The 23,575-nt window shown below is 40.4% G+C and overlaps 1 protein-coding gene across 1 annotated transcript in view; it reads left to right on the top strand.

The window, feature by feature from the left end:
* LOC125971303 (neural-cadherin) overlaps nt 1–20,616 on the top strand; it is a 79,753-nt gene extending 59,137 nt beyond the window's left edge. The window contains exons 23-33 of the mRNA XM_049724414.1: nt 32–246; nt 2,142–2,269; nt 2,608–2,735; nt 4,436–4,559; nt 5,148–5,340; nt 5,591–5,757; nt 7,900–8,164; nt 8,770–8,953; nt 11,140–11,390; nt 15,770–15,924; nt 18,844–20,616. Of these exons, the coding sequence (XP_049580371.1) occupies nt 32–246; nt 2,142–2,269; nt 2,608–2,735; nt 4,436–4,559; nt 5,148–5,340; nt 5,591–5,757; nt 7,900–8,164; nt 8,770–8,953; nt 11,140–11,390; nt 15,770–15,924; nt 18,844–19,401 (2,368 nt within the window). The 3' untranslated portion in view covers nt 19,402–20,616. The remainder of the gene's footprint in view (nt 1–31; nt 247–2,141; nt 2,270–2,607; nt 2,736–4,435; nt 4,560–5,147; nt 5,341–5,590; nt 5,758–7,899; nt 8,165–8,769; nt 8,954–11,139; nt 11,391–15,769; nt 15,925–18,843) is intronic.
* Nucleotides 20,617–23,575: the final 2,959 nt, after the last annotated feature.

The raw sequence follows: 23,575 nt of genomic DNA, 5'->3' as shown, positions 1-23,575 counted from the left end.
TTCTGATTTGTTGTTCTTCATGGTGCTGCAGGTGCCGATGCCTCCCTCAGCATGACGGTCCGGACTGCCAGCAGACAAGACGTAGTTTCCTTGGCAACGGCTACGCCTGGTTTCCTCCCATAAAGCCATGCTTTGATAGCCATCTTTCCCTGGAGTTTATGACAGAGGAAGATGACGGACTGCTGCTGTATGCCGGCCCGTTGGCCACTCTTCTGCCTGGAGATGTTGAAGACTTCATGGCAATAGGTAAAGGCAGGTCTCAGTAATTAAATGTGTGCCACGGAGCCTCTGGAACATAATTTCTTGAACTCTTGGATTTCAGTTTGAGTCTTTAATAACTGGATAGTATCGGGGCTCAGCATATATGAGGTGTTGCTTTAATTTTAGTTTTTTGTCAATGCACTGTTGACATTTCATACTGATTGGCCTCAAAAATGTTACCCGACACCTGAATGAGATCCAATAAAAAATATATACCAAAAGTTGTGCCTTTACAGAAATAAAGTTGACTTTAATTGGAAATATTAGTGGCATTAATTCAACAATATGAGATTTATCGTGGTTTAATGGTGTTCAACTTTATTGCATCATAAGAACTGACGGAATCAAATTATCAGACAGCTTCTCGTATGATGCACTGCAATTTTGCACAACTGCAAACTACGTGCAGTCGATTTTTTTTTTTTACCACATGTACGTGGACAAATTTCATGATTTGAACTAAAGTTAGTTTTTCAAGTACTGTAGTTGCTCCAAGATACAATTCTCAAATTGGCTTTATTACTTAAATATTGCAAGTCCTTTTTGGTTTCATTTGAAAGTCTTGGATTTACACCAACAAACTCTGAAATTGGAGGCAGAGATGCTTACCAGTCAGCCATTTTTGCCTCTGTTTCAGAATATAAAATGTTGACATGAATAACAATGCTATAAATCATGGAAAGGCAACTGAGGGCCAGTAATTTACTGTCTCTGAGTGGCCTCTTGATTAATCCCTTCCACCACCACCCAAAAATTAAATAGCATTTGTTGATAATACGCCACCGTTCCACACAATAATTTGTATATATATGCAAAATAAATGTGTCTTAATCTATTGTCAAAGATGCGTTTTGCATTCCCTATGACAGTGATGCTCTTCACTAGCTTTGATTGGATGTAATTAGCATGCAATTGCTATCAAATTGCGTAGTTTAAAATCATGCTGCAACATTTATTTTCATTTACCCATACAACCTTTGACATTGTCAATCATATGCTGATCTTATTTTGCTGTTACTTTCCAAACAGCATGTGTTTCATTTTATTCAAATTTTGTGATAATTTATTCAAGCTAACCCACTTCTTATTTAGTCATTTATGATTCCAAAAGCTCCTGCAAATTTTCCCCAGCGCAGTGAACATTTGCATTATCTGCAAAAAAACCCATCAATGTTTTGACTAAAACCGCATTGGCTGTCTGAATGAAATTGTCCAATCCTGTTATGAACTGTTTCCTAGTATTTTAGAGAACGAATTATAATTAATTGCAACTCCGTTGTTTTCCTCATTCTGTCCACTTTTTGGCATGTGCAAAATTGCTTCCTTGTGAGTTTCCTTTTGTTAAATGGTTTGGAAATGTTTTCTCAATGTTCACTGGTCATTAGTCACACCATCTGCTCCTCAATAGGTTTCAGGTTTGAAGTACCCATCCTACATCCACTCGAAACAATGCATTAACAATGGAAGTCTTAGGCCTCCATATATACTAGAAGAAAAATAGAATAGTGGTGGCAATTCAAAAAGTGTGGGTTTTTTTTCATCAAAGTAGTGCCACTTGTGATTTCTCTTGTATGTTGTATTTGGATGAATTAAGTCTCAAGAGAATTTCACTCTTTCTCTAACACTGCTTTAGTTTTCTCTCTGTGGTTCATGGCTGTCCACATCATTTTCCAAATTATATGCTTGTTTTTCTATACAGTGTAGCGTTTCCCTCGTCCCATGAGACTTTTGCCTGCATGCATAATCAAGATGTTCATCATGTATTTCTTCATAATGCTTTTCTTTTTGACCTTGCCTTCTTGTGGAATTATTATCTGGTTGTTATTTTAATAATTGTTTTTATTCATGCATATTAATGTTGATTTATATCCTCCCTACAGAGGTGATTGGTGGAGCTCCCAGTCTGAAAATAAACCACGGTTCTGGTACTCTAGTTCTCCAGTTGATAAACCGTGCTGGACTGGCTGACAGACGCTGGCATCGCCTTGATGTGAGGAGCAACGGCAAAGTAAGAAAAATGATATTCATGATGTTAACACATGAAGATGACTGGCTGGTCAAGCGCAAACTTTTGCTCTCTTTATTGCTTGAACCAACTTCCCTCCAGATTGTTAAATATAAGGGCCATCCCACCAGGCCCCGCCTCTTACAGACTACACAAATCCATACAATTTATTTCATGCATTTTACACATGCCACCTTTTTCAAACGTCTACTATGTTGTTAGAAGGTGTTTTAATAAGTACATTTCTCTAACTTCTGTGTGAGGGGTAAAACAAAACAAATAAGGGATTTCTACAATTGTGTCAGTAGCATGGCTTTCACTGTACATGTCCCCATTTTAAGGAAGTGATCTTTACTCTGGATCGATGTTCCACTGCAATTGTCATGGAGACAGAAGGCGTGGATTCTTGGGCGATGACAGAGGACCGCTCTTCCTGTGAAATTCGAGGGATAACACCTAAGCGGGATAAGTAAGTTCTATCAAAAACGGCATAAAAGAGAACACACGAGACAAACAAATGATTTACTCTGTATTCTCAAGGATATTATGGAAGTATAGTTAACTATGTAAGCGGGTGAATAACCAAGAGATTCCCGGAAAACCTTCCAGACATTCACTTGTTTATATTCTTGTTTGTTCATGGCCACAGAGAAAGAAATTACCCAAACATACATTGTATTATAGCAATAAAATACAGCTATTCATCACATATATGTGGAGTATTCATATTGTATTTATGATGCGTCTAGTTCCGCAGTCTTTGTCAGGGCAAATCCATATAAAAGATAACATAGTTTTGCGAACTGATACATTATATTCATGAAATACATTTCAAGCTGTCCTACACACACATGGCTAGAATTAAACCATTATCTATATATGTATCCATTTTCTGTCCCACTTATATGGGTCAAGTTTCCCTTAAAATTGAAATAATCTAAAATGGTGTCAAGAGCAGCTTTTTCTTTTCTTCTTCCGCTTGCGTACTTCTGCTGCCACTCTTGTAGGTCAACTTTTGTTCTAGCCTCTTCTGGAAGCAGTTGCTGACTCCACCCATTTGCATCCTTTGGCAACTAAGTTCCTTTTTTGGATAACACGTGCCCATGTCTTCGTCATCATCCCTCTTTCCTTTACCAACATGCTCATTAGAATCTGGACCAAACCAAATTCTCCCTCCACCTGGGGTGCTCAGATCTGCTTCATCGAGTTCCTTCCAGAATTTCTCTCGCTCATGTCATTGACACGCTACCTGTGGGACATTTCTAATTACTTTAAACTTAATATCCTCAATTTCAAGTTTGTGACACTTTTCACCTCCAGGACATTCTTAACCATATGTTTTTCTTTAAGATAACACTGACTCCATTTTCTGTTCCCATTTATACCTTGGTAAAACAATTTGAAGCTCATGTCAAGCAACTTCCTATCTTTTCCAGTCATAGTCCCATTATTAAACTTGTCAAGACTGTTCTTTCTTTTTGTCTTTCCACCTTCGACCCAATGTAGATGAATTTCCACCGGTGCCCTGTAGGTTAATGGCGCCGATGTTGTAAACTTGAGCCGCGACCAAGCCCGTATAGAATTCTTTGGATGAATGCTCAAAATTGTTTGGCACTTTTAAACCAGACGCCCTTCCTCACTTGACCTTCTGTATTTACCTTGGCTTGGGACTAGCCGACAGTTGGCACTGATTTGTGCTCTTGTACAGCTGCATAAAAATAAGCTGTAAAAAAGATCACTGCAAATCAATTCTTCATTCAGTTTTCAAAAACCTTTACTGAAAAAACACGTCTAAAAATGAAAATGTTTTGTTCATTTTTATGGAATCTGCCTGAATGCATAACTATATATACTGAATAGATCCTTCCCTATAATCAGTGGCTGTAACAAAGAATATACAGTCTGTTTTCATTTTCTTTCTCCAGTTCTATGAAATACTGTGGTTTGGGGTCTTGTTGTCAGCCATTTTTCAAAATGAAACAGAACAGGAACAAAATGTGACCTTTGTTGTCAGGAAGCAGTAAAAGTGATGACAGGCTCAGGGAGTAAAGAATGAAACCATACATTTCAGTGTTGACAGCTTCTGTGGTTTTGCTGTTTGCAATGCCTTTTTCAAATTACATTCTGTTCACACATATATTGATACTTTTATTTATTTTCTTGTCCCAGGTATCTGGATGCAAGTCACGTTTTACAGCTCGGAGGGGTCAACAGGAACATATCATATGAATACCCACAGCTGCAACACAAACATTATATTGGATGTGTAAGAAACCTACGTTTGGACAGCAAGGTAATGCAGCAGTAGAAGCGCTTTGTTCGAATTCACAAGAGAGTGCTGAATGAAAAGGTGGTTGGACTGTAAAGTACGCATACTCTGTTTTTCTTTGCTAACTTGAATCATTGTTAGAGGAAATAATGTTACAATTATTTCCAATGTATTTTCAAGGTTGTGCAGCAGAAGAGTGTGTTTTTAACAGTTTTGTCTTTGTAGTCAACAAGCAATGTAATATTAGTGATGGAACTTTTTGCTAGGGTGACAGACAGACAGACAGACAGACAGACAGGCAGGCAGGCAGGCAGGCAGGCAGGCAGGCAGGCAGGCAGGCAGGCAGGCAGGCAGGCAGGCAGGCAGGCAGGCAGGCAGGCAGGCAGGCAGGCAGACAGACAGACAGACAGACAGACAGACAGACAGACAGACAGACAGACAGACAGACAGACAGACAGACAGACAGACAGACAGACAGACAGACAGACAGACAGACTCTTTGCAATTGTGCATGTCAAAACACACAGTTGCTGAACTATTTAGAACTACATCTGTATTTATTAATTTTGTATTCTAGACTAATTTTTTGCCCTGCTGCCACCTTCTGCTCAGCTTTATGACCTCGGTTCTCCAGCTGAATCGGTAAACAGCTTCCCAGGCTGCTCTTTCATGGATGACCACTGCGCCAACACGGAGGAACAACAACAACCTGCCTCCTGTGGCAAGATGGGGCGTTGCAATGACGAGTGGAGTTCTGTCGGCTGCCAGTGTGAATCCGGCTTTATTGGGTCGCAGTGTAACCAGTGTAAGCACTTTGAATCACTGTCAATGACTGATGAAGCTTTTGGGAAAAGCAATGGTGTTAAAATGTTTAACCGCACAGCAAACAATCTTTAAAAAAAAAAAAAAAACACTGCCCCAAGTGACAAGATTGCCTTGCCCTTGCACTGCAAAACGTCTTTTCAGCAGAAGTGGGCCTCACTGTGAGATTCTCATGCACTTCCCAATGACAGCTAACATAATTGAACATGCTTTGTGTGTTTCTGATGGACAAGCGGCTCCAGAGTTCTCCTTTGATGGACGCAGCCACGTTCAGTTCCAGCTATTATGGTCCCTGCCTGCAAGACAGATAAGAGTCCAGGCTGGGATTCGAACACGTGCCGCCTTCGGCGTCATCCTCAGTTTGCTCTCTCAGGAACAGACTGAATACCTCCGTTTAGAAGTGAGTCACAACTGCTTTGTGTTTCTCCACCATGACAGCTCTGATTGTTTTGTCTGTGTCCCGTTAGAATGGTGATTGGGGCCCTAAGAGTGATTGCTGTAAATGCTTGACAGGCTGAGAGTGAGAAATAACAGGGTTCCTGACTTTTGGCAACTGAGAGGGCCGCTGATTGACACGCATTTTTTTCACACAAATTCTTTGAGTTGGTCTGGTTTGACACATTCACATACAATTTCTCTCTCTGGGTAATGTCTCCGAGAGAAACCATGGGCACTGTAATTGGCGGCCACAGTACACTTGATTGAGGGTCATGTTTCGAGCAGTGCACTTGAAGGTTTTGACACTGCTCACTTCAAGTGATGAGCTCGCATTGCCTGCCGCTGTCTTTGCCAAACCACCTTTGGAGTGGGGTGCTAAACCTAACCCACTGCAAGGAGTGGACTACGAACACTACCCAAAAGGGAAAATAATGGTTGAAAAAAATACTTGGCAAGCTAGTAATGCAGCACATAAATGCAATCTATTTACACTGTCTTCCAGATGACAAACTGCTGACAGGACATGAACATTATGAGTTTATTTTTTTTATTTTTTATTTTTTTAATGGCTTTCCATCTCATTTCGTGGCATGTCAAGTACGGAGGTAAATGGCTGTCAGATGGTGTTTGGACTGGCACTTTATATAAAATCACAGGTCAGCTGTATGCAAGGAATCCTTTTCATTGAGGTGGAGTTCCATAACTGCCCTGCCTTAAAAAACATTGTGTCTCAGTGCTGTTTAATGTTCTGACTTCACGCCTTGTCCTTCTTTTGCATTTTACGTGACGAAAGGAAAATGTGTGCTCCTTTCCTTTACTGACAGTTGAAGGAAGAAGTGAGCTTCTATAAAAGGTTTTATATGTCTATAGCAGCACACTGAAACGTAGGAGCCATTTAATGGTTTGTAAATGCAAATGAGGCTTTTCGAAAAAGAATGAATGAGAAAAATGAGAATGAGGAACATTTCACTTGATATATCAAGTATAAATCTATCGATCTCTCGATCTCTCGATCTCTCTATCTCGCTATTGCAATATTATATATTAATATATACTATATATTAATATTTTCTTGGAAAACACTAAATTGTCACCCAGACAATTGAATTGACAATGAAAACTAACATAATTGCACAAGCGTTTTCAAGGGTTTTGTAATCATCCATCAGCCTTCTAACACATTTAGCAAAGAGAATGAACCATTAGAACACAGAAGGGATGATTGCTGGAAATGGGTCTCTATCCACCAATGTAGATATTGCATTAAAAAAGAGATGTTTGTAGATAGAATAGTCATTTACCACAGTAACAATGTATAAAGTGTAATCCTGATTAGTTTAATGTTATCCTCATTGAAAAATATATAAACTATATATTCATTAATTGATCATTTTAATGTGTATTTTTTAACTTGATAACATTTATAACTATTATGTATTTAACTATTTATAATTTAATTAATATGGACTTGTAAGTATGTGTGTTGGTAAGTGTGAGTATGCTTTTGTGTCTCTACTGGGGTATTTGAGAAGTCCTGCTGAGTGAGCAATAGTTAATGCAGGCTGGGCCGAATGTGAATTATCTTGCCCCACTGTTTCCAATTAAGATTCAGACATGTAGGAGCTGTTTGTGGAGCCCCTCATTGGTTGAGTCCATCGGGTTCACTCAGCCTTAACAGTTGAAGATAATTGTTGGCTTTTGTATACCTTCCCTTTGGGATGACTCCTGCTTCTGCCATGCAGCAACCAACTACAAAATTGCAGCAGTCTTTTTTGCCACTGAAAGTTCATTGGAAGGGTCCATCTTTTGCTTTTTAATTACTTGGCCCGACCTGTGTTTCCCTCCATGATACATAAAAACTGCCCTGCATCTTATAATAGTGTCATGGTCAGATTCTGTGTTTGTTAGTCCACACTGTGCAATATGGCAGAAATCACTGGTGAATTTGTGTCATCCGTTTTGACTCACACAGAAATACTGCAACTGATCATATTTTGTTGGAGCAGGCTCAAAGTGTCACAAATCCATCCCAGAATTGCGGTTCTGATTAATATGTAGTAAACCCCGCCCCTAAAAAATGTGCATTTGCGTTTGAATATTCCAGGTTGTTCAGGGATTGCTGGCTGTTTTCTACAATCTTGGCGATGGAGACTACAACTTGACACTGCCATTCCATCACCTGGATGATGGTGAATGGCATGAGTTGGAGTTGGATCGCTTCGGCCGAGAGTTCACCCTGCGCATAGATGGGGGCGAAGGGCGTCGAGAGATAACGGCCTCTCCTGGGCGGAGTCAGGAGATAATTATTGACCCCTCGGTTGTGATGCTTGGAAACTCTTTCCCCTCGCGACACAACAGAAGCTTCCTTGGTAAGTGGATACTAATAAGAAGAGGTCAAATTTCAGGAAAGTGGTTCTGTGAACTAATTGTTAGCTAAATAAGATTATTTATGGCTAATCAATCAATGATTTAGCAAGTTAATTTGCAGCCATTAACTGGTAACAACACAGTGTACCTGGAGGAGTTGACTATAAATTAAATTGGAGTATTCATTGACTGTTTAATGCTGTTACCACTCCTGATGCCTGCTCACTATATATATTAGCTCAGAGTGATCCTTCAGTATTGGGCAGATTCTCCAAAAGTGAGTCAGTGGCATTGCGCTGCATTTAGATGATGTGTTTGGCCTCATTTACTCACACACTGAAGTAAAATGCGCAGTACCGACAATATTGTCCAAAAAAGTACAATGCTGACAGCTTAGCCTCAGGGCTGTTAGTGTGTTTGTGTACATGGGGGCATTAGAGCCTCTTGGTCTGCAGGTATGTCATTGACTCAACTTTAGTTTTTTTATATTCTTTGTGGATTAGTGGTTACCTCCTCACAAAGGATTAGGCTTGTGTATATAAAAGAGGTTGCTTGTGGTATGTTGTCTTATTATTTATTTGTGACACTTGTTTCTACTCCTTTACAGGCTGCATGCGAGACCTGAGATTTAGTGGTCGATCCATTTCCCTCAACAGGGAGCAGCCTTCAGAGGGGCTTCAGGTGGTCTCATCTCAGGGTGTCTCCCTTGGCTGTTCTTCAGAAGCTTGCAGGAAACATCCCTGCTCACCTCCCTTGGTCTGCATAGACCTCTGGAGGCACCATGAGTGCAGGTACGAAGAACAGCAAACAGCCCTTGAAGTTAGCACATGCGGGCATGTTGTAGTTTATACTTGTATGGCGAATACACAACCATGTTTGCTAGCAGCAAGACACACACCGCAGCCCGTATTATCGCTAAACAACAGCAATCGGGGAGTTCAGACCTCTGCCAAGTGTGGTTTACTTCATTGTATTATTTATCTGACTGTTTGAGAGCAGAATTATTGAACAAGCAGTGATTTCCATGAAACATGGGGAGGAACCGGATCATGGACAAGAGTGACAGACTACATAGAGGTCTGCTCTCTCTCGCACCAGTACTGCTATGGACAAAATGAAAAGTGCTACCAAAATTTTGGAACAATGCTAGTCTTCTTCCTGGCTACTATTCAGGTACCCTTGAGCAAGGCACCCAACCTCAGGTTCAGCATACGTATTTTACACTTTCACTCTTGATCTCTCTTCTTGCATGTTTGTTGTCTGTGCAAATGCTCTACTGCCAGGGTATGAGTTGAATATCCCCGTGATAGAACATGTTGAGTATAATACATGAAATCAAAGGTGACCTCCTGGTACTTCTGCTTGGAGGTAAACTGACACATTTGAACTTTTGATGCAGCTGTTCAGATTGCTCAAAAATAATAAAAACACATATGAGCGTATTTCAAAGAGCTACAGACAGTGAAGAAGTTCTGACACACAAGAGTTTATTATGTTGTCTTCCTTAAAAAGAAGCACTAAGCAGCAGTTGTCAGTGTATTGGCAACACGTTTAAAGTCAGCAAAAAGCAGCAAGTGCCTTGACACGGTGTCCGGATGTCCAAATTCTGTGATTACGGCGCAGCCTCAGGGCACAAGGCATTGAGAGCAAGCAGAGTGTAGACAAGAGGTGAAAAATATTCAGAGGTTTTGTATGAATATAATGAGGGACAACTGCTGAGAAGCCAATCTTTGCCTCTCTGTTCCTTTCCACCTTTTTCAGACAGTGAACAATTGACTTGCTTTCAAGAGCTAATCTTTGAATGTGAATGAAACTCCAAAAGCATTTAGCGACTTTTTTATCTGACCCTTGCAAAAATAAATTCACCTCTAATTTATTTATAACAAAGGTAATTGGTCAAATTAGCAGTCAAATTGTAGACCAACTTGCTGCTTATTCTTTCTGAGACCTTCTCTACCTTCCGGTTTGTTTACCTTGTCGCTTTTCCCCGAGAAACTTTCAGTCTGTGTGTTTTAGGTCATTATCGGTCTGTATTCAAGAGGGCCATCCTATCAGTTTTGCAACATTTAGCAGACGCTGATACAAGTAGCCCAATACACTTCAGTATTCAGCATGTGCTTTTTTTAAGATGTTTTCCATTAGGTTGTAATCTCTTCTTTCTGTTCTTGAGTGTTACCAGTAGTTTGCATCTTGTAGTAAACATTCAGTATTTACATTCATGAAGGCGTCTCTCGGTTACTGACTTTGACAATGATATATCTACCTCTTTAAAAGTGTTCTTGAACTGACCCAATGTTTACTCACCAAGGAGAAAAATATGCAATCATGCACTTTATTTGCTGGTGAGCTAGCAGATTCATTTCTTCTTTTTAAATTGAAGAATTGTTTTTGTATGATTGGTTTGTTTTGCTTTTCGTGCTTAATGATGCCCTACTTCATCATCTTATCTTCTAGAAACATTACATCTGTAAGGTTTTACATTGGAGGTCCCATTGCATGGTTACCAGATGGAAATAAATTCAAATCTTCATCATTATCATCATGTTTATCTCCAAAATTATGACACACCAACACGGCAGACATAAAGTAGGTCATTAAACTCCACTCAACTGCCAGCTTTCTTCAGTCTGGAATATAAAAGACCAGAGAATGCCAGAGGCCTCGCAAATTATTCTTGTGGTGCCCGTCGTGATTTATAATATTGACCGATTGAAAGTATGACAATCTCAGAAACAATACTAAGAAATAATTATGAGGTTGTGCACCATATTACCTTCAAATCAGTAGCAATTGGTTAATGGGGGACAAAAGGGCACCGGCCCACGAACAAGATGAGTCGCCTTGAGAAAGACAAACAGAAAATAAACAAACAGCTTTAAAACCGCTAGCAAGATGTATGCAAAACTGTACTGATTGAATTAGCAGGTCTGTATGTTCGAACTTAAAGTCTTTAATTTTTCATTTCCTTTCTAAACAGGTGCCCTCCAGGTCACATCACTAAGGAGGTCTCTTCGGGTAAAGCATGCATCTACACACTGTGCGCCAGCCGTCCGTGTCACTACGGCACTTGCGTGGCTCATTCACCATCACGTTACACCTGCCAATGCAACGAAGGATACCGTGGACGGCACTGCGAGGTGACGCTCGCCATGTTCCACAATGAAGATGGCAATAGCCTGAGCCTGAGCTCCATGTTTGCCATCAGCATCTGTGTGATGGCCTTTCTAGGTAGCTATGTTGATTATGTGCTTTTCTACTTGTGGTGACTCTTCATCTCTTCATTTCATGTCTTATCATTTCATCTTGAAACACGTTTGTTTGCCTTCTTGTCTTAATAATCAATTGGTTTGTCACTTTCTTTGTTAACTTAATGCTGCTATCCAGAATGTCTTGTTTTAATTTGCCATCCCTGTGTGTGCGTGTGTGTCTGTATGTGGTACATAAAAACAGTTTGTTGTATTGAGATGCATCGATTATAAATAATGCAAAAGGGTAAGCAAATATCTGAATTGCAATAGAACAAGCAAGAGTGCATGTCTTCATTTGTGAATGACAGGAAAATGCTAAAAGTATGCAGAGAATATCCTTCTTTCTGTTTTTCTTTCTCCTCTCTGCCATGTGCCCTGTCGGTTCCAATGTTACACTCTGGATTCAAAAGTCATTTTCACTCTCACCCTTACATTTCATCAAGTGTTGCTTCATTCACTTTCCCTGGAATGTTTTTGTCTTACTTCTGTCCTGTCCCATGTATGGGTTACAGGGTACAGCAAGGCTCAAAATAAGTAGTTTCTCTTAATTAAAGCACATGGAATAGCAGATCTGAGAATCACAGATTTTTAGGCGTTTCAGAACTATGGTGTTATAATAATAATAATAATAATAATAATAATAATAATAATAATAATAATAATAATAATAATAACACAATATATGATAACATTCGTTTTGTGTTGACCTTTCCATAAGAAAAAAATATCCACCAGCTCACAATGTTTATTAATCCTGTATAATGAAAATGGTTTCACTCAATTTGTGATATCTGATCTACAACTGAAAGAAATTGTGTTGAATTTACTCAATTATATTTCAACAAATCGTTGCTGTAATAAAAGCATCTGGATACAAATACTTTTAATGGTACAGTACCCAATAGCAGTCTACTTTTAAAATGGTATCAAATTGCCCGTTGGTTTGATTGTGAGTGTGAGTGGTTGTCTAAATGTGCCCTGCTGGTGACCGGTTCAGGGTGTACGGCTCGAGGAATACTGGCCAAAGCTCCAACCCTTGTGAGAAGAAGCGGTTCGGATGATGAAGGAATGAATTACAATTGCTTAATCACTTGGTTGAACAGTAAATTCACAATAATTGAAAGTTTCTGCCATGAGTTTAGGAAATGTCTGTAAGAAATTCGATCAATCTTGATCTGGACGGAAAGAAAATGCATACTAGGTGAGAGAAGCTTGCTCCACCAAACAAGATTCACGTTAGCATTGTAGTTCTTGTAGGTTGAGGATTGAAGTTCATATACGTGCAAGGTAAAAAATTGTAATTATACAAAAACTATAGAGGCCAGAACGGTAGACCATATATTTTACTAAAGTGTAGACAGAAAACTGCAGTGATTGAGTTTCTTTCTTTTTTTTTTTTTTTGTAATACTTAACACTGTACTTTATGTTGGCACCATAATGTGATGTTTACATTGCGAGCACCATCAATTTGGAGAGGCGGGGGAGCTCACTTTCTAATTTACAATGCAATCCAGATGAAACTATATTATTATTTCAGTAGATATAACATTGAAATAGATAACATAAGTATTTTTCCCCTTTGTTATTTTACTTGGAAATGAGAGCATATTGTTAATAAAATGTTTAATTCTAATAATACCATCAGCTCTATATTATTATTTTTCTTGTGTTTAATATTGCAAGTATAGTGTCAGATAAATTCTCCCCTACGAAGGGCCCAGCAATGATACACAGTCCACCAGTGAAAACAATCCAATAAAAGTGAAGCTGGATGGCCTCGTAACTTGTGTAAGATCTTGGAAGGTTTACATTATATAACCCACCACATCCACTGCTGTTGCCTTTTTAAATATGTATGCGCTGATGCCCCAGTAGCACACAGGGCACTTAAAAAGACAAACTAACACTTTTGGTCATGGTTAAGTTAATTCCGGGGGTCTTTTGGGATATGTCTGGTCCTCATAAATGCAGAAAGGCAAACGTGTGTGTGTGTGTGTGTGTGTGTGTGAGTGCCTTGAATGCTGTTGCTCTCACTGGTCTCTATAGGGCCACCAGGTTGTTTATGAGTCTTAGTATCAGAGACAGGCTTATAAAACGCTTGGCCAGCTCGGTACACGGCCCCTGCCTCCATAACAGACTGTTCTCCAGGGCGTGTGGCTTGTGTTGGGACTCTTATTGCCGCACTTGAAAGTGTGGAATGTATAAAGCAGACCCCGACATATGATAATCGATTCAAATCATGCTCTACCAGCACACGTTCGCTCCCAAAAAGTGCTGTCCATTTAAGCGAGGCTGACACACTGGCAGAGAAGCAGACAACGCTGACCAGTGCATAATATAAGACAATGAAATAAGGAATGAGCAGTCTTTTGTGACTTATTACATTTCCACACCTTTTAATAAAGCAAGGTGAATAAATATAGTCCCCTAATTGAAGCCATTTTATGCCACGGAACGAATGATCGTCCGGTTGTACAGTATGTAGCTATTTAATGGCCTACCTTGTCACCACAGGAAGCACAGCCGTATATAAGAGCTCACATCCCGTGCACACTCTACTCACTTGGTGCTAAATTAAAGGGGGGATTCCTGCTCTGCCTCAGTGAGCATTAAAAGTTAAAATGATCATCCATTATTAAACTTTACATAAGGCATCACAGATGGACTGGAGTGTGAATTCGGCGCGCGCTATTGACTGAGTCGGGCTCATGTCTGGATAGCCAAGCCTCATTAGTCCGTCGTCAAATCTGCCCATTTGTGAGCGAAGAGTGGGGCAAATTAACTTCCCATATGGGCCATGGAAGTGTCTGTTTTATCCCCTGAAACTAAATGATGTTTTCCCAACTCCTGCCCATCTCTCACCTGTCTCGTTTCCTTCCGTTTTCTCATCAATTTTCTTTCGTCCCCCTGTATGTCCTCTGATGTTTCGGGGTGCTCCACTCCTAATTAACCTGAGACTGCAGTTCTCGCCAGCGGGGGTCAAGTGTTTTGATCAAGACGTTGTGGTTGTTTTCACCCACTCATCCATAATGCACAAAGCGGCACAGGCTGTGCTCATGCTTAGAAGGCAACGAGGCAGCATCATTACAGATGGATGGATGGCTGTGGTGTTTGTGTCCACCCTGAATGATTATTGATCACACCACACAACTTTTGTACATCTCACCCTGGATGGGGGAATGCAGGCAGCTCATGGCAAAATTGTCCATACTTTACAAGCAGCTCTGCATTGCGCATGAAATATATAATATTCTTTTATGATCAGCTCCTTCCAGCAAACCAGGAGCTCATCTGAAGTCTCAGTGGCACTCATCAGGATTGTGAGATTTTTGGTGATGTTATCTGTGTCCCCTCAGACAACTAGCGCCCAATCCAGCACAGAGGAGTGAAAGTGAAGTCACGCTTAATACTGTAGATTGGAATTAGGGAAGACGTTTCTGCGTGTTGTTTTGATTATGTATAACCTCATGGCCACAACACGCTGCTGCTGCTGCTGCTGCTGCTGCTGCTGCTGCGCTCTTCTCATTTTGAAGTGATGACTGTAGATTGGAACAGCAGACTAGAGTGATTACCCCGCGTTGCTCTGACAAGGTCCAATTAATCCGACACCTCGAACTCTGGAAATGGTTCTCATATTGTGCGGGAGATGAAAGAAAAAACAAGGGTAGGTAGAGGCCAGAGAGGTGCTAAAAAACAAGAGTACTGTCTTACTTAAAGACTAATGACTTGGTGAGGAAACCACCAGTGTAACTACAGAGAGAAGAAAAATGGAAAAAAAACAAGTGTCAGTGGTAACTAATAAAATATATAGTGAGGAAAGGGACACTGGTTTCGATTAATTGACTTTAAAGGTCACTCCACCATGTTGTATAATTCAGCACACAATTGCTTTGATTGATACGTATGCTTCAGGACCTTTCCGCGTTGGGCTCTGGCAGGATTCCACGTTGTGCTCTCAGTCGAGCCAGCGAGGCTTTGACGTAGAGCAGGGACGGGTAGAGAATTGGTCAAGAAGCCCCCGGGGGCCTGCTGTCTTGGATAAGACAGGGAACATATCGGTAAAGGGTGCGAGTGCCTGTCTGTGACCTATTAGTGTATCCTACCTGTACAATCGGAATCACTTATAGGTCTTTTTTGACTAATTGTAGCTTGAAAAGTCTCAGACGTGGCCATGTACTTTCTGCTTCTTGAAAACGGTCATATCGGGTGAGAAATACACACTCTTCATTCAATTTGCCGCTTTATTCACCACTTTCCACTCATCTTGTGCGTTTCATTCACACCTTGACTTTAGTGTACTTCTTGGATGTCTCTGGTGGGTGCAACCCAAAATTAACCTGCTTTGTGGCACCCCTCAGTGCTGATGCTGGGCCTCTTTCTGTACTCCTGCTGGAGGAGACACAAGGGCCTAAAAGATGGCGTGTACCACGCGTCGGCGCACCATGGCGAGTGGGAGGACATCCGAGAGAATGTGCTCAATTACGACGAGGAAGGAGGAGGGGAGCAGGACCAGGTAGCAAGCGTTTTAATTACCCATTATTGTTTGAAGTGCATGTATTACAACAGGTTTTCTACATAGGCATACTCAATGGTGAGCAGACAAATCTATCAATCAAACCTTATTTGAAGAGCACCTTTGGTGTGAATACACGGAAACGAATCCTGGTGCGGATTCGCTTCGAAACGAACTTTGATGCGGTTCGCTTCAGGTGTGAATACAAACACTGTAGATCCGAACCAACAACACAAATATGCAGGGCAGGAATGCAGCACGTAGGACTCGTATGTTTTCCTCCATTTCCGGGTCTGTGCTCTGTGTGCCGCCCTGGTCATTGCTGTCCAATGGGAGCACAGATATTCACAAACGTGGATGTGTTTACAAAATACTATACGTATACTTCACTTGCAAAATGTACAGTCTGAATAGGAACCGCACCAAACAAAAAAAATGAAGTCCACCTTTGGGCCAGACCAAACAAGCGGACTAAAGGACTTTTCTAGTCTGAATACATCCTAACAAAACTCAAAGTGCTTTTCAATTGGTAAAATCCCCACCACCACCACCATCTCACCACGCACAAGGACCCAAACACTCACATGCAAACAAATAAAAAGGTTATGAGAGGAGTAGATCAGAGGTTGGGTACAGAGCTCATGAGGAATGCAACACCTTGTCATGCTTCCTAAATAAGTCAGCAGGCGCATGGTCCACCAACACATTAATTATGTCTATTGCATTGTGAATAAAGATGATGGTGCTCTCATTTGGAAACAAACAAAGAGATGCCTCCATTTTCCCAAATGGAAAACAAAGTTTTATGCGTGACTTTAGTTTAAATTTTTCATTGCTAAGTCTGTTACTAAGCAGAATAGCAGCAAGTCGCCAACATAAAGAGAAAGTCAACACAATAAATTTCTTTTTCAGTTGTTCAGAGATTATGGCCCCATTACTATTCAAACATTGCATTGCTGTATACACTGCACAGGCTATTTCATTTATTTGGCCGAGTAACATTGTAATTATGGTGTTAGCCACTTTTCATGACTTTAATTTCCATGCATTGCATTTGCTTATGCCCATGATGTTAAGGACAACAAGAAAATCTGGTCTTGTCTTCAACAGTGCAAATGCTTTGTATTAAATCCATCCAAAAAGTATGAATCCAGCATATCTAGGAGAGAAGTTGCATTCTTTTGGATATGTTCATTCTGACTTGGCCACTAGCTGATGGCAAAATCTGCATACCTGCATTGTCAGCTCTGACTCAGACCTGTTGAATGGCAGCATGTCTGATTTCCATTCCGAGCTCCACTCCATTGGGAGCAGCCTCGCTGCCTTTGATTTACAGAACGCCGCCGGGCAAAATTATGCTGCCGTCTTCAACAAGAGTGGAAGTGAAACAGAGTTGACGGCCTCACACAAATATTGGAGCTTGACTTACAGCAGTGTCTTAAGTGGATAAAGAAAATAAATTTGATTTGCGGACCCATTCATATGCATTAATACATATTAGAAGTGGAATTATCTCACAAGCAGGGACTGGTCGGGTCTGTGGTCCCAGTAATGATTCCTGAAATAAAATCTGCTTATTCTATTCTAGTTTTATAGACCGTTAATGTAAATTTAGCTGAAAGTGAATATAGTTATATGCTTGCAGGCAATGACTCACCAAGCAGCAGTAGGAGGTGGACACATACTGACTGATGTCTGTCTTACTTATTCAGTTTTCATTCCGGATTTTTATATCAGTGGTGACATTTGGCAGACAGTTTGGCTTTTTTTTTCCTTGTTTGTTTGTTTGTTTGTTTGTTTGTTTGTTTGTTTGTTTGTTTGTTTGTTTACTGTAACATGCCATAAATTGCATTCTGCTCTTGCCTACTTTCCAATATTTTTATCGTGTACCTATTCTGAATAATAATAATAATAATAATAATAATAATAATACATTTTAAGGTATCCACATGCTTATAGAGTTATTATTCCACAGGATGCTGCTATCAATTGCCACACAGTGATGCATGTGTAAATCCCTGTGAACCGTTTTACCGTTTTGTTTTGAAATATGTTTGGAACATTATTTTTGATGAATATGGGGTTAATTAATGGAATTATTCAATTCATCTTTGTTGCCATTCAATTCCTTGATGCTGGATTTACATATGATTGATACGTCACGTTCATCTGTGTGCAGCTAACTGACAGGTCTCGCTGCAAGAGAGATTAAGTAGACCTGCGAAAGAAGGAGGAGGAATTAAGTAACACTCAAGTCACTTAAGACAACACACTTGTGAATGTTAAATGTGAGGTGTGAGTACTATACACAGTCAATAAAGGCCACATGGAGCTTGAATAGAGATTTCAAACAGAAAAAGAGAAATCTTTTATAATGGCATGAAGAAGGTGGCATAAATATATGGAAGCTTCAGATTTGTGTTTGAGTGTTGATGGATCTTTTATTTCTTTCAATTAGTGTTGAAGCCTTACATTATGATGGTCTGACCTCTGAAGTGTTGTTTCGGTTACGGGGTTCGAATGTTTGTAAAACAATCAAATTTATCCCCGAGCAGGATCTTTCAGTTTAAGATTGCACGATCCCCATTGTAGGGAAAAGCCGACTATCAACTCCCTACGAGACTGGCGTGTAAGTCAGTTAGCTGAAATTGAGCCATACAAAAGGCTGCTAATTCCACTATTTTAGTAGTGCCGGTAATAGCTGTTTTCACGATTAGCAATCAGATAATTAATTAATGGTCTAATCAATGGTGCTGTTGTTGTCAGTGTCTCCCCCATCCAGCTGGATCTTCATCTCTGTGTCAAGAGCAGCTTCATTTGCTTCCACAGAACTGTCATGTGCCACTATTAGTTCCTATTATCGTTTAAGTTCCTCAAAGATTACTACTGTATTAAATTATTTTGCTGCTCTTCTTTCAGAACGCTTTCAACATGATGGAGCTGCAGCGTTCCCTCCATCCAAGCCCGGCACAGTCGCTCCGCTGCAGCTATCCGCAAGGCATCATCTCCCGGCCCGAGAATAAGCCCCCCCACGAGGACAGAGGAAAGGGGCTGCCAAACGGGAACGGCAGCGCCATCATAGCTCTGCGTCTGGCCGTACCCCCTTCAGAGACCGAGACCCTGTCGTCCCCTCTGACACTCCGTCGCTCCAAGAAGCCCCTCTCCTTCTCCAGCCAGGACTTGGCCCGCTACCTGTGTGAGGTCATCAGGGACATGGAGCACCCGGAGGATCTCGGCATCAGAACCACACCACGTCGTCCATCTGGGAAGCAACGCGGCCTGGCAGCGGTGCGCTCCCTCAGTGCATCTCAGGGTTCAGATATCAGGAATCAGGGGTCCCACAGCAGCAGGATGGAGAAGTTCAGAACCTTCAGAGCTGTGGTCAGTGACCTTCGAGGAGACTCCAAGTCGTCAGAGAGCCAGAGAGACAAAGTGAAGGAGAGCAGAGGGCAGCTGGATTGCGGAAAGAGTGGATGAATGAAGGGGCAATGAAAAGAAGGTGAAGACATTCTGAGGTCGCTGAAGCTGCGTGCTGCCGAAGGTCTGAGTCAAGTCTGCTATCAATGTCCTGGATTGCTGAAACTTTGAGCCCGTGATGTTCTTGGATATCAAATGAATGATCTCATGTGATGTATTGTTTACCAGGCATTGCACTGTATAGTAAAGCCTCTACTGTAAGCACTTTTGGAAGCTCCTTGTGTCAAAGGTACACTCAACAAAAACATTAGCGCAATCTTTGTGATTTTATTCAAGGCTTACATCTCTGTCTCTTGGTTGGTTCCTAAATTTCTCAAACCTATAATCAGATGCACTATGGTAATACAAAAGTAGTTGATTTGCATTGGGAGACTACAGATGATGTTGCCTCAAGAAGGTCATTATTGCATAAAATGCGCAATACTGTTTAAGGAAACTGCTTTATTCAAGTCAAAGCTTGACGTTTAAAATCGGCAGAGCGCCTGTCAGCACAGTGACCAGAACAGCCAAGTGTCGCGCTGTGTGGCCCTGCATGATGCAAATGGTGGTCATAGCAGCCATTGACAGGTTGTCTGCCTCCTGAAAATGTTCTTTTTGAAGCTTTAGTTCAGGACAGAAGCAATTTACTGACACCATAGACCAGTCCAGGGTGCTAATCTTGACACATCTACCAGCTAAATGTAATACTATCCTTGATGAAAAGTTTGAAAGATCTGGGTTCGAATGGCTTGTTGAGCATGTTCTCCGGGTATTCTGGCTTCCATTCATATTTGAAAATCCTGCATGTTAGCTTGATTGAACACTCAAAATTGCTCATAGGTGTCAATGTAACAATATGAAAGGTTGTTTGTCTTTATGTGCCCTGTGATTGACTGATAACCAGTCCAGGGTGTTCAGCTGCCTTTTCCGTTCACCCTCGGTCAGCTGAGATAGGGAACTCACGCAGAACCATATAGAGGACAACGATTCTCAAAAATAGAAGGATGGATATCTTGAATCTGTCTCGGCAAGTCAAAACCAAAGTGTTGATGATTTTGTTGAGTGTATTTGTCTTCAAAGTTGTTTGCGTAAAAGTCTGCAAGTGAAGTGGCAAATTTACCATCATATACTTAGTTTCATGATTAGTGACTCATGAAGACATTTATGTGATAGCAAATCATTTTCTTCATTTGCTTTATCAATGTCCTTTTAAATAAACGAACAGCTTTGATACTATTTGGAGTTTGATCCACACAAATTTACACAACTCCGGATTTCTTCTGATTTGAACAAGAAGCGCAAAATGCTTACCAGACAAAAAGAACAAGACACTGCATCTCATCATCTGCATAGTATGAATAATCCGCTCCAGTTAATCTGTCTGCCTTCATTACTGGGAATGACTGAGAACGGCATCAGCACAAATAATACAGTGTATATCGTTTACCGGCTACAATACCTTTGAATTTAAAAATTTTAAAAAAAGGAAAGATTTCAGGATGAATTATCTAAAGCCAGTGTAACCTTGTGGCCTAAATTCAGGCGATGCTTGGAAGTCCCAGTGGATCTACCGAACCTTTAATTTGCCAGCATTCGATTTGAGCAGTCGTGACATTAAACCTCAGCGAGACAGAGTTTATGCATGCCTCTTTGTAGATACCCTCATGTGAACACTGCTTCATACGGCCAGATCGAAGTAGCTAAGAGGATGGTTTGATGGCCTACTCCCTGAAAGATTTAAGTAGCTTTACATTTATACATTTTAGGATTAATGGATCTACTATGCATAAGTAATATCAGATTAGATATGATGGAACAGTACATCTGCTTCCTATTAATATTATTAAGACGAATGTTTGTTTTACTATTGCCATGGTATTTTTTAGTTTATACTGCCCTCTGTTGACAACAATTTGTAACCACACTAAACAGGCGCTACTGAAGAGATATAAGTGGAATACAGGATGCTTGATCTCTGATCACATAAAACAATTATAAACTCAACTCTGTTGAAATTAGTGCATGATTTGTTTATTGAAATGAAAACATAATACATTTTTAATGCAGCTGTAAATGTTGACCTCCATAATGCGCGAATGAATCGAGAGGGCTTTAGGGGGCACTGTAAGTCAACAGAAGGGAAAACCGCAAATTGTAAAAACAAGATAATTTAATGAGAAATTAAATAATAATAATAATAATAATAATAATAATAATAATAATAATAATATTATTATTATTATTATTATTATTATTATTTTATTTTATTTTATTTGTTTATTTGACAGGGACAGAGTACCTCATTGAACATTTCTGTAGCTGCACCAGAATTAGCCAAGGGGCTGGTTTTCATATGAAGTCCCTGAAGCAGGGTGTGTGAAGTGTCTTGCCCAAGGACGCAACGACACTGAACCTCACCCTCCGGTTTCTGAACGACCCGCTTGACTGAGGAGACATGGCCGCCACTAATAATAATAATAATAATAATAATAATAATAATAATAATAATCATTATTCAACACGAATTTTACCTTTGATTTTGATTCGTTTTATTAGGAATAGTATTATCAAAGGTCTCTCCATTAGGTTCACTGAACAATTAATTTAAGTGTAGATAATCATGATAGGGGAAAAAATAACTATAGAAAAACTCGCGGTTGAAGACTATATAGTGGAGAGATGAAACAATTTACGAATGGTTCCGATTTCATTTTTATTTTCCCTATAAAACATTATATAAATAGAGCTTGTGTGTTTGGAATCAGCTTAAACAAATATTTTCATGTTTCAAATTTTGGCATGAGTACATTTTTGCCAAAGTGTTTTGCAAAAAAAAACTACTATTAAAAGTAAAACTTAAAAAAAAAAGGGGGGGGGGGCAAACACATCAGACAATTTGGTTTATCATGGGTATTCCTGTTAATGGTTATACAATATTCATATAAGAAAGTGGCAAAGAAAGTACACAAAAAAACAAACACAATGACAAAAGACGGTCGTGAACCATGAGGGAGTGATGAAAATTATATTGATGCTGTTTTGTCCCACCAATAATCTGGTTGAACTTTGTTATTTTTAGCTGCATCTTTCTCTAATTTTAGGTCTAAACAGTTAAATGTTTCTTGCATGGGGTTAAGCCATGAGACCTCAAAGGTGCAATAGCTTGACACTGGAGAGGTAATGCAAGATACTACTGCGATACCCTGCCTTGACCCTTGATATTTACACTTTGGGAACATGCATTAAATCTGGAAACTCTACCAACACGTATCTTGGAATGCAACAATAAAATGTGATATTTATTCACCAATAGGTTGGATGGTACATGACAAGATGCATTTATGATCAAGTGCTTCAGGTGGGGGTGATGTGGGGAGGTTGTGATGGTGGCCGTGAGTGAGGAGGTGGAGCAGCATGTTTGATGTGACAGCTGGATATTGTAAGAATGAGGCCTGACACAGCTACACGGCCTTCTCAGCCTGGGCCAGACTTGTCAGTCAAGTCCCTCAATGATTCCAGCTCTGTTTACTCTAGTGTTATTAACGTATGAGTGCATGTGATGCTCTTTATGTGTGTGTGTGTGCTGCATGCTGCCATGTTTATCCTCGGGCGATAGATGTGGGAGAAGTGACAGCGTGGCGTGGCCCTCTGTCAGTCGCCCCGTGAAGTGGCATGCGTGTCAGCTCTCCTGACAGACACTCATACTGCTGGCCAGCGATGGCGACCGCAAATGTGGGACACGTCTAGTGACAAAGCAACACAGCCTACACGACATCTCCAATTCGAGAAAGGACGTGAGCAGTCCACTTTGATGGGAGGGGGTCACTGCTCAAGGCGCGGCCTCTACGAGAAAGACTGAAAGCTGCGGTGATGTCAACACAGCTGGAGACGTAGCAACTATAGAACACCTCATTTGGTCTTTTGTTGTCACCCTCATGCTAGAGGAACCTGGGCTTGTCATGAAAGCTCATAGAGCTCACTTCTGAGTGTTATTTAACCAAGCATCCATTTTTGAGCACACTTAGGGTCGCAGGTGAGCTTGAGCCTATCCCAGCTGTCAATGTAAAATAAATCTATGTAAATATAGGTATGATATAAAATTTGATTTGCATATTACATTGGAGACTAATTTCACCAAGTATTATTTGTTGCCACTTTGGAGGTTTGCAGTCATCACAAAAAAAAAAAGAAATAT

This window comes from Syngnathus scovelli, chromosome 6, assembly GCF_024217435.2.
Source record: "Syngnathus scovelli strain Florida chromosome 6, RoL_Ssco_1.2, whole genome shotgun sequence".
NCBI lineage: Eukaryota > Metazoa > Chordata > Actinopteri > Syngnathiformes > Syngnathidae > Syngnathus > Syngnathus scovelli.
Note: the sequence above shows the minus strand (reverse complement) of the source record. Positions and strands in the feature narration are given on the sequence as shown.